Genomic DNA, 12,232 nt, shown 5'->3' with positions numbered 1-12,232 from the left:
CCCAAAAAAAAAAAAACAAAAAAACCCTGACCTTGACCAAAACACTAACCCTGACACAGACCTAGGTCAAACCTTGATCTAGGGATTTTTGTTTAATTTTTTATTATTATTTTTATTTATTTTATTACTCACACTTGTTTTTTATTCTCTTTGAAAGGACAGGGAGATATACAATGTATCTCTCTCCTCCATTCAGAGAGAGAGAACAAGGGGGGTGGGCTTCATAGTGACTGATCACTGTGATAGCCAATCAGAGACTATCACAGCGATCATGTGACCCGGAATCGGGAGTTCCGGGTCCCGAGGCTCTTAGTGACACCCCGGTCTTTGTGCATGGCACGCTCCTAGCAGAAAAGACAGGTACGCAAATTAGTGGCCCTATGGAAAAAAAACAGCTATGAGAGGCTGCTAATTTGCGTGCGCTCGGCGTCAAGGGGTTAATTTTATCTTTCAAATCCTTAATGGTTCTTTGTCTGCTCTAAAGCCACAGGTACACTTTAAACCCCAAGGCAGCACCATATGAATCAAGAATGATAATGGTGAACAGAATATCTTACTGAAACGATCCCAGATGCGTAGGGGTCATACAGCTGGCAGACTATATTTCCAGTCTGCCCATCAAACACATCCACTGTGCGCAACTCATCTGCAGTGTACCCCGGGAACTGGGGATCTGGATATCGCCCGGCTACAATCAGGTCATAACGAGGATGCCATGAGGCCTGAAATAATATTAAAGAAAAATATAATTAAACATATTAAAGTGAAATTAGATTTTTTTTTTTTTTTAATAAAATAACAAACGTCTATACTTACTTGCTCTGTGTAATGTTTTTTCACAGAGCATTCCTGATCCTCCTCTTCTGGGGTCCCCCACTGATGCTCCTGGCCCTTCCTCTTCGGTGGGTGCCCCCATAGAAAGCCGCTTTCCATGGGGGCACCCGTGTGGGCTCACTCTCAAGCTGCCCTGTCTGTGTCCATTGACACAGAGCGGGTGGCTCAACCCCACCCCTAAACCCATGTCACAGCATTTGATTGACAGCAGCAGGAGCCAATCTGCCAAATGAGGAGGCAGACAGCGGCTAGAGCCTCTGCTCTTGTGCACCTCGCTGGATTGGATCGGGCTCAGGTAAGAAAAAGGGGGGGGGGGGGGTAAGGAAATATGTCTTATTAACTGGCATCAATTTTGTATAATGCCTCTATTTCTAGATGTGTGAACAGTTAGTTTCGGTTTTGTAACTTCTCTCTCATTTTCTGAGACTAGTTTCATTTCTGTAAATGGAACTACCGTACATGGTATCCCTCAACTACAGTCGGGTCCATAAATATTGGGACATCAACACAATTCTAACATGTTTGGCTCTATACACCACCACAATGGATTTGAAATGAAACGAACAAGATGTGCTTTAAATTCAGCTTTAATTTGAGGGTATTTACATCCAAATCAGGTGAACGGTATAGGAGTTACAACAGTTTGCATATGTACCTCCCACTTGTTAAGGGACCAAAAGTAATGGGACAATTGGCTTCTCAGCTGTTCCATGGCCAGATGTGTGTTATTCCCTCATTATCCCAATTACAATGAGCAGATATAAGGTCCAGAGTTCATTTCAAGTGTGCTATTTGCATTTGGAATCTGTTGCTGTCAACTCTCAAGATGAGATCCAAAGAGCTGTCACTATCAGTGAAGCAAGCCAACATTAGGCTGAAAAAACAAAACAAACCCATCAGAGAGAAAGCAAAAACATTAGGCGTGGCCAAAACAACTGTTTGGAACATTCTTAAAAAGAAGGAACGCACTGGTGAGCTCAGCAACACCAAAAGACCCCGAAGACCACGGAAAACAACTGTGGTGGATGACCGAAGAATTCTTTCCCTGGTGAAGAAAACACCCTTCACAACAGTTGGCCAGATCAAGAACACTCTCCAGGAGGTAGGTGTATGTGTGTCAAAGTCAACAATCAAGAGAAGACTTCACCAGAGTGAATACAGAGGGTTCACCACAAGATGTAAACCATTGGTGAGCCTCAAAAACAGGAAGGCCAGATTAGAGTTTGCCAAACGACATCTAAAAAAGCCTTCACAGTTCTGGAACAACATCCTATGGACAGATGAGACCGAGATCAACTTGTACCAGAGTGATGGGAAGAGAAGAGTATGGAGAAGGAAAGGAACTGCTCATGATCCTAAGCATACCACCTCATCAGTGAAGCATGGTGGTGGTAGTGTCATGGCGTGGGCATGTATGGCTGCCAATGGAACTGGTTCTCTTGTATTTATTGATGATGTGACTGCTAACAAAAGCAGCCGGATGAATTCTGAAGTGTTTCGGGAATATTATCTGCTCATATTCAGCCAAATGCTTCAGAACTCATTGGACGCCGCTTCACAGTGCAGATGGACAATGACCCAAAGCATACTGCAAAAGCAGCCAAAGAGTTTTTTAAGGGAAAGAAGTGGAATGTTATGCAATGGCCAAGTCAATCACCTGACCTGAATCCGATTGAGAATGCATTTCACTTGCTGAAGACAAAACTGAAGGGAAAATGCCCCAAGAACAAGCAGGAACTGAAGACAGTTGCAGTAGAGGCCTGGCAGAGCATCACCAGGGATGAAACCCAGCGTCTGGTGATGTCTATGCGTTCCAGACTTCAGGCTGTAATTGACTGCAAAGGATTTGCAACCAAGCATTAAACAGTGAAAGTTTGATTTATGATTATTATTCTGTCCCATTACTTTTGGTCCCTTAACAAGTGTGAGGCACATATGCAAACTGTTGTAATTCCTACACCGTTCACCTGATTTGTATGTAAATGCCCTCAAATTAAAGCTGACAGTCTGCAGTTAAAGCACATCTTGTTCGTTTCATTTCAAATCCATTGTGGTGGTGTATAGAGCCAAAAATGTTAGAATTGTGTCGATGTCCCAATATTTATGGACCTGACTGTATCTGCAGTTTCTGTTATTCCCGTAACTATATTGATAAGAATGGAATGTTTCATTGTTCATCCTGAGATTAAGCAACGCCTACTGAGTTCTGTATAATAGTTCTTGTCACGCATTAAACTTTCAGAGATTTAGCTTGGACACTTCAGTGTCTGGAGCTTTTTTTCTCTCCAAGGCCTGAGGGTGAAAATAACGAGGACAGGGGCTACAGACACTGAGATCTTGCACGGTGCACCAGATCTAGGGAGACTGACAGTTGTTTTGCGTTTCTTCCATTTGCGACTGATTGCACCAACTGTTGTCACCTTCTCACCAAGCTGCTTGGCAATAGTTTTGTAGCTCAGTCCAGCCTTGTGTAGGTCTACAGTCTCGTCCCTGACATCCTTGGAAAGCTCTTTGGTCTTCTCCATGGTGGAGAGTTTAAAATCTGATTGTTTGATTGCTCCTGTGGACAGGTGTCTTTTATACAGGTAACAAAATAAGATTAGCAGCACTCCCTTTAAGAGACTGCTTCTAATCTCAGCTTGTTACCTGTATGAAAGACACCTGGTAGCCAGAAATCCTGCTGCGTGATAGGGGATCAAATATGTATTTCGCTCATGAACATGCAAATCAGTGCATCATTTGTTAGACATACATTTCTTTTGAATTTTTTGTTGCTATTCTGTCTCTCAGTGTTACAATACACCTACCATTTGATTTTTAGACTGATCATTTCTTTGTGAGTGGGCAAACATTCAAAACCAGCATTGGATCAAATACTGATTTCCTTCACTGTAGGCTGATTCCTATCAGGGGGGCTGCAGCACAGAAGGTTTCTCAACTTAATGCATAGAATACATGAAGCTGAAAACCCTTACGGCTTTAGAACCACTTGAAATTTCAGAGATCTTTATAATCCACAGCAGGAGCTGTAGTGGGCCTGCAAAGTGTTCCACCCCCAAAAACTATTCATTAAACAATACAAATTTGCTCAACTGTTTAAAAGATAAAATTTTGGGCAAAATCAATCATTTGAGTCATGGACATAGCATTTTTAAACCGAGGTCACCCTATATTCAAAGTATATCCTGGGCATTCTTTAACCCCAAAGTCTGAGGATATCTGGTGGTGGAAAGTAATTACAGCACTGGACAGGTTTTGGTTTCTTTTTAGCTATTAATATTATTATTATACAGTATTTATATAGCACCAAAAGGTTTGCTCAGCACTGTACATTATAGTGGGGGACAGAACATGAGACAATACAGTAACAAAACAATACATGAGGGGTTAGAGGGCCCTGCTCCTTGGAGCTTACAATCTAGGAGGGAGGGGATAGTGGTACAGGAGGAAGTGGCTGTGGGGGATGGAGTGCTAGGAGGAGTGGAGGAGATCGGCTGTTAGGTGAGGTTGGGGTAGGCTTCCCTGAAGAGATGGGTTTTCAGGGTGCGCCTAAAGGTGAGGAGGGTAGGTGACAGTCTGATGGATTGGGGTAGTGAGTTCCAGAGGATGGGGGAAGTCCTGGAGAAGTCCTGCAGTTGGGCATGGGAGGAGACCAGGGAGCTAGAAAGTAGGAGGTCTTGTGAGGAGCGAAGAGTACGGGTTGGGTGGTATTTGGGTATCAGGTCGGTGAGGTAGTTTGGGGCAGCGTTATGAATGGCTTTGTATGTCTGTGTTAGTAGTTTGAATTTAATGCGTTGGGCAATCGGGAGCCAGTGGAGGGAATGACAGAGGGGGGTGGCGGAAATAGAGCTGTTGGAAAGGTGAATGAGTCTAGCCCAGCAATGGGCAAACTACAGCCCGGCGGACCTTTTAATCCGGCCTGCGGAGCGTGCTAAAAAAAAAAAAACACAGCCAGGGCAGGCAAACATTGGCTGTCAGGATGTGTGTAGGCGGGGCAGCGTGACGAACGTGAGGGGAGGGGAGCTAGGCTCCTCTCACAGTCCGCCCTGAAGACCGGAACGGCGCGGGAACACGGCGAGAGGAACGCGCGGAGCAAAGGTAAGTGAATTGACACAGGGGGGACTTGGCTTACTACTTGGGGGGGAATAGTACTGTGGGGGATGAAATACTATATGAGGGATGAATTAATATGGGGAATGAATATGGGGGGTGAATTACTATAGGGGGGATGAATTACTATGGGGGATGTATTACTATATGGGGGATGAATTACTATATGAGGGATGAATTAATATGGGGGATGAATTAATATGGGGGATGAATTACTGTATGGGGGATGAATTACTGTATGGGGGATGAATTACTGTATGAGGGATGAATTACTATCTACTCTTGGTCCGGCCCCCGGGTCCAATATATGAACCCATTGCGGCCCTCAAGTCAAAAAGTTTGCCCACCCCTGGTCTAGCCGCTGAGTTCAGGATAGACCGAAGCGGGGATAGCCTGTGTTGGGGTAGGCCGGTGAGGAGGGAGTTGCAGTAGTCCAGACGTGAGATAATGAGGGAGTGAACAAATAAGTGTTCTGTGTCAAAAAGCCAACAAACCTTTATGGCAGTCAGATGCTGGAACTGGCGATGTGGATGAGGAATAATGCGCTGAGGCTTGGACCAGTCACTGGCTGAGTACACGCGGATTTCACTGTGCTGGTCGGTGGTGAGTAGTTTAGCTCCATCCCAAGGACTGAAGTAAGCTGCACAAAAAAAAGTGAAAATGATGAAGCATTCTGTGTTCATACACCTGTTTCAGGGAAGATGGCCCTGGGCTCTCTAGTCTTTATTTGGAAAGGGGGGGGGGGGGTCTGTAGTCTTAGCCTCCTCTGCTAAGGTGACAACCCCCATAGATATAGGGACGCTAGTGTTGTCACTCTAGGACAGGAAATGTGTTACTGGCAGGATCACCAGGTGAAAAAAGAAGCATAAGAAAACTAATGCAGCCACCACATCTAAGGACTGGTAATCTGTGACAGAATACATTTTTTCTCTTAGACTTCAATTTCCTAACAAACACACAAGCCATACCAGAGTTGACTCCGCGGGTGTGAGGCATTGTATATAAACAGCTGGACTTGTCCTTGATGTTCCTCAAGTCCCAGAGCTTAACGGTTTGATCCACAGAGGCTGTGGCCAGAAGCCAGTCACACCGGGGGTTAAATTCCACATGGGTCACTTTTTTCTTGTGTAGTCTCATCTTGAAGATCTAAAAAAAAAAAAAACAGTAAATTATTCAGATTGCAGGGTGACTCTTCTCATATACCACCAGGCTACAAATGAAGAGTAGCAGGAACTTACAGCAGACTTCCAGAAGCCTCGGGCTAGCTTCTATCCATACACGGCAAGATAGAAATTCCCCATCCAGGCTAAACAGTGTGGATGGACAAATCTTTCCTGTAGGATATTGTATTCACAGCTGCTCCCCCCCCCGGCTGCCACAAAGCCCAAGCAGAGATTTTTCCACCGAGCTTCTCGGAGTGTTTGGAGCCAGTTGGTGCCGACAAGGCTACCCACAGCTGGAATTTTGGCTGAAGAAATGGAATTGATGGAAATCCATGCGCTGCCATTGGTTGTAACATTAAAAGCAAATAAACGAATTTCACCATAATAATGCCCTTAGACGAAGCATTCACATGGAAATGGGCGCACAGAGTCCATAAAGCCCTGGTCTACAGTCAATATTTAAAGGGACATTTACTCAAAGAAGGCTCTTCAAAAAGGACAAAAGCTTTAATTACACTTCAATGAGAAGACATTCCCGCTGCTTTTTGCAGAGGCCCTTTAACTCCTGATTGTAAATGAAGATCTCATGCTGTGTCTGTTCTGCCCATTTATTTGTTAATCATCAAGGGTTTATGGCACTTTGATGACAAGCAGCAAGATTTACAAACAAATGGGCAGAACATTAGCTCTTTAAGTAAATAGCCCTTAAAATCTAGATCATTGTTAAAGCCTTAAGCTGGCCACATACTAATGGATTTAGCACAGAGGCTGTATGGTTAGCACTTCGGCCTGGCAGTACTAGGGTCATCGGTTCGAATCACAACCACAGCAAACCTGCCTGGAGTTTGCATGTTCTCCCTGTGCCTGCGTGGGTTTCCTCTGGGTACTCCGGTTTCCTACCAAACAGGCTCTGACTGTGACTCCGAGTTGGGTCTGGGCAGTCCAGGAGCCCCCTGACAGCTTGGATGGCCACCTATCAGTGCCCCATCAGTGCAGCCTCATCAGTGGCCCCATCAGTGCAGCCGCATCGGTGCCCCACCACTGCAGCCTCATGGGTGCCCCACCACTGCAGCCTCATGGGTGCCCCACCACTGCAGCCTCATGGGTGCCCCACCACTGCAGCCTCATCGGTGCCCCACCACTGCAGCCTCATCGGTGCCCCACCACTGCAGCCTCATCAGGGCCCCATCACTGCAGCCTCATCAGGGCCCCATCACTGCAGCCTCATCAGGGCCCCATCACTGCAGCCTCATCAGGGCCCCATCAGTATATGTGAAAAGAAAAACCTGCGCTACATCCAACAAATAAAAACACAAAATGAATAACAATGAATGAATAAATGTATGAATAAATACAGTGAACTCCTGCTACTCCTCCTGAACACCGGAAAATACCAAAACCATAAATGAAATGAGAGCGCTGTGCACTAAAACAATCAAACTCAATACCTAAACACTATATATCCAAAAAACATAAATGAACACAAATACTAATATTCCAAATAATGTATTTCTAAAGTGCTATAAAAGTCCAAATACATAAAAGTGAATGAACACAAAAGTCCCAAATCCAATGTGAAAGTGCTGTGTGCTGACAAATCTTCCAATGAAGTGCTATGGTGTCCACAAGTGAATGAAAGCACGCATGTCTGAAGTCCAGACTGTGGGATGACAACCCCCACTATAGATTTAGTGAAGGAGTGAGCGGAGCCACCAGGACAGGAAGTGTTATTCAAAGCATTACCAGATAAAAATATGTGGGAAAAAGCCTGAAAAATGAAAATGAACACAGCCATCTTACGGTGCAATAAATTATATTTGTTTATGGGTTTAGATACACTAACAGTATGAGCCACATAAATGTGACACCACAAAATTCAACATGATCTTGAGAGGGCTGTGGCTCAGTGGGTAAGATCTAGCTGTAGGCTGTGTAAAGGGTTTAAAGGCAAACCAGCATGCCCATGCAGTTGCACTGGTCAGTAGGCAGCGATATCTTCAATACATCAGTAGAATTCCCATGGAAAAAGCAATGAAGGGATGGTGTACATTGTACTAGCTGTAATTAGCAATCTCCATGTTGCATTGTTTTATCTTCTCGGCAATGTAAACTGAACTGCGCATGCACGGCTCGGCTTACAGTGTGTAGGAATGACAGCCTCCTGTGCATGCGCAGAAGTGACGTCATCCCGCTCCGACCAATGAAGACGGCCGAAGACCAGCATACAGGAGAACATGCCGGCACCAGCGAGGGACAGGATCTGATTAGGGAAAGGCAAGTACAGATCCCTTTAGTTCTGCTTTAATCCACTTGCCTACCGGGCACCCCCTACCTGCCCAGGCCAATGTTCAGCTTTCAGTGCTGTTGCACTTTGAATGACAACTGCGCAGTCATGCAACATTGTACCCATATGAAATTTTTATAATTTTTTTTTTTTTAGAGTTTTCTTTCGGTGGTATTTAATCACTGCTGGGTGTTTTATTTTTTGCACTATAAACAAAAAATAAGCAAAAACATTTGAAAAAAAAAAACGTTTCTTTGTTTCTATTATAAAATTTTGCAAACAGGTAATTTTTCGCCTTAACTGATGTGCGTTTATGAGGATGCACTGATGGGCAATGATGAGGTGGCACGGATAGACAGCACTGATGGACAATGATGAGGTGGCACGGATAGGCAGCACTGATGGGCAATGATGAGGTGGCACGGATAGACAGCACTGATGGACAATGATGAGGTGGCACGGATAGGCAGCACTGATAGGCTGCACTAACAAGGTGGCACTGATTAGCATTGATGATGCTGCACTGATATCCAGCAATGGTGAGCACTGACGGGCACTCATGGGTGACACTGACTGATGGCACTGATGAACACAACTGCTGGGCAGCAATGCTGGGCACAGGTGGGCGGCAATGCTGGGCACAGAAGGGCACTGGTGGGTGGCACTGCTGGGCACAGGAGGGCACTGGTGGGTGGCAATGCTGGGCACAGGAGGGCACTGGTGGGTGGCAATGCTGGGCACAGGAGGGCACTGGTGGGTGGCAATGCTGGGCACAGGAGGGCACTGCTGGGTGGCAATGCTGGGCACAGGAGGGCACTGCTGGGTGGCAATGCTGGGCACAGGAGGGCACTGCTGGGTGGCACTGATCATCAGTGCCAATCTGCTCAATGACAGCTGCCAGATATCTGCAGTATTTTCCTCATGCTGTGACAATGTGAGGAAAGTGCTGCTGATAACCAGCAACTGTATTTACTCTGTGATCGCTGTGTCCAATGACACCTCAGATCATGGAGATCACCGGGTGCGCACCACCACTGGGGGGCGCATTCTGTGAGGAAGTCAGATGTGGTCAGCATGTGGTAAGCTGGCCATACACTAGTAGATTTTTGGACAAATGTTTGTACAATTCTCAATATATTCAGTCTTTTGTTCTTCAACATTTTGTTTACATTTATTGCAAAATTGTGTTTTAAAAGCAATTTCCTACACAAAACTCACCTTCACTGTTACAAACTCGTTTGAGAAAAACTTTCCCACCTGCTCCTTGGAATTTTTATGTTATATGGGCAAAAACAGACATCCGATTGACCCCATTAATGATTTGAAAATCGAACAAACGTCCCTGAAACGATCATTTTAAAATAAAATTCTTCTAGCATATTGTGTGACCAGCTTTAGCTTTGGAGCCATGTCAGAGGCAGGGATGGTAAGGAAGAACGTATTGAAGGTTCCCAAACCTTAAGGAATCTCGGATGAGAATCATGAAGAACACTAGACATCTGTTCATTGATCAGCATAGCATTCATCCGGTCTTCACCCCCTGGAAGACAACCGGAAGGGTTCGCCAAGCCTGAGCTATAGCACGTTTGGCCGAAATGAATAGGTAGGATGCCAATTTCTGCTGAGACCTAGACAGACCCAAAATTGGGCAATGCAGGAGGCCACTCTTGCATCCCTTTGATCTATTTTTTCACGCATTCAGCGCAGTTCTCACACTTTTTTCACAAAAAATAGTTTTGCCTTTAGTTATACTCTAAAGAACAGGAGAATTTTCATAATAACAATGCTAAATCTACTCCCTGGGCGTTCTTTAGCCACGTCTCAATTAAGAGGTTTTATTTCAGCCATTTGATTAGAATCCTTTCACATCTGAATAAAAAAAGTTTGCAGTCACTAGGCAGCTGCACCTCCTGAACATTTGCCCCTCCCTCCTAGATTGTAAGCTCCCAGGATCAGGCCCTCCTATCCCTCTTGTATTGAACTGTATTGTTGCTGTATTGTCTCCCGTTATATTGTAAAGTGCTGAGCAAACTGTTGGCGCCATATAAATCCTGTATAATAATAATAATAATAATATAAATCCTGTATAATAATAATATAAATCCTGTATAATAATAATAATATAAATCCTGTATAATAATAATAATAATAATAATATAAATCCTGTATAATAATAATAATATAAATCCTGTATAATAATAATATAAATCCTGTATAATAATAATAATAATATAAATCCTGTATAATAATAATCTCGGATTTCCTCTAGTGTACCATGCCCCTTTTACTGACCCCCTACTGATCATCCAGAGCTATCTGCACGTTAATAAAACTGTCATCTGTCAAAAAACCGACAACAGATTCCTCCCCTTCCTTCCTTCAGCCTGACTCAGCAGCTCAGATAAGACTGACTGCAGTGTGCAGAGGGATGTTTCCCCAACATGATTACTGATCACTGCGGTCTGTCAGTGGACTCGTTGGACACGGATTCCTCCACGCACTTCAGCGAAGTAACGGTCTTCTCTGGTCTCATTAAAGTGGTTGTAAATGCTCAAGGTTTTTTACCTTAATACATTCTATGCATGAAAGTAAAAAACCTTCTATGTGCAGCAGCCCCCCCAATACGCCCTCTCAGACCTGGACAACCGTGCTGTAGCCATCATTCAGCTATAGAGAGGTTGTGAAGTGGTTAAATAACGACGTGTGCATTTTTGGTACAACTAGGTGAGTTTTTTTAAATGTTTTAGTGTTCCAGTACAGTTCAGTGCAGAAAAAATTAATGTTCTACTTTTTTCTGCAACTGGAACTGACTGCACTATGTCATTGGAAACCATATAACTTACATTCCATGCGTTTTTGATGCTGAAAAAAACCACCCTGGACTGCATGTGGTGTGAACCGGCCCTTAACCACCTCCCGTCCGGCTGTTTATATGGTGGCAGTGCAGAGTCGGGCGGCGATTTATAAACGGCCTCCCCGCACCCTGCTTGTGCGCGCTCCCTGGGAGCGCGCAGCACCACGATCCGGTGCCCGCTGTGTCCTCCGGACACAGTGGAACACCGATCGTCATACAGGACCTCTGTGCGAGGTCCTGATCATGTGATCACTGATTGGCCAATCACTGATCACATGCAAAGTAGTACGCAAGATGTCACTTGTGACATCATTGCTTACTATGTGTGAAATCTGTGAATGATCACAGAGGTCACATGGTACAAGGCTATTTACAACAGCCTTGTACTATGTGAGAAGCTGTGACCAATCACAGCTCACTCAGTATTTCTCAATGGCTGCAAGAATGCAGCAAGGAGAGGAGAAATGATTGCTTTTACATCCTTTATGGGTGTAAAAGCAATCAGTGTAAGAAAAAAAAAAAAATCTTCATCACCCCCCACAAGTAGTACAGTGTCACCATGGTGACACTGTACTGCTAGGGTGACAGTATGTAAAAAAAAAAATATTATAAAAAAAATGTAAAAATTTTTTTTTAAAAATTATAAAATTTTGGTTATAAACTAATTTGGGTTATTTTTGTTTTTACAAAAAATATAACGGAATAAATTTTGGCCAAGATTTATGATGAAATACTATTTATTTGCAAAATTTTATAAGAAAAACACTTTTTTTCAAAATTGTTGGACATTTTAATTTACATAGCAAAAAAAATTAAAATCCCTGTGGTGAATAAATACCACCAAAATAAAGCTTTATCTGTCTCCAAAAAATGCTAACAAATTCATATGAGTACAGTGTTGCATGACCGCACAATTGTCATTCATGTGTTAGCACTGAAAGCTGAAAATTGGCCTGGACAGGAAGGGGGTAAAAGTGTCCGGACTGG

General features: G+C 44.0%; 1 protein-coding gene across 5 annotated transcripts in view; it reads right to left on the bottom strand.

The window, feature by feature from the left end:
- DDB2 (damage specific DNA binding protein 2) overlaps window positions 1-12,232 on the bottom strand; it is a 58,973-nt gene that overhangs the window by 8,527 nt on the left and 38,214 nt on the right. For all 5 annotated transcript variants that reach the window (XM_089686746.1, XM_089686747.1, XM_089686749.1 and 2 more), the window contains 3 exons: window positions 5,913-6,090; window positions 5,439-5,584; window positions 558-722 (listed from right to left, as the gene is read on the bottom strand). In XM_089686746.1, coding sequence (XP_089542872.1) covers window positions 558-722; window positions 5,439-5,584; window positions 5,913-6,090 — 489 coding nt within the window. The remainder of the gene's footprint in view (window positions 1-557; window positions 723-5,438; window positions 5,585-5,912; window positions 6,091-12,232) is intronic.

This window comes from Staurois parvus, unplaced genomic scaffold (genome assembly GCF_062004578.1).
Source record: "Staurois parvus isolate SC_StPar_1 unplaced genomic scaffold, SC_StPar_1.0 ptg000410l, whole genome shotgun sequence".
NCBI classification, from domain to species: domain Eukaryota; kingdom Metazoa; phylum Chordata; class Amphibia; order Anura; family Ranidae; genus Staurois; species Staurois parvus.
Note: the sequence above shows the minus strand (reverse complement) of the source record. Positions and strands in the feature narration are given on the sequence as shown.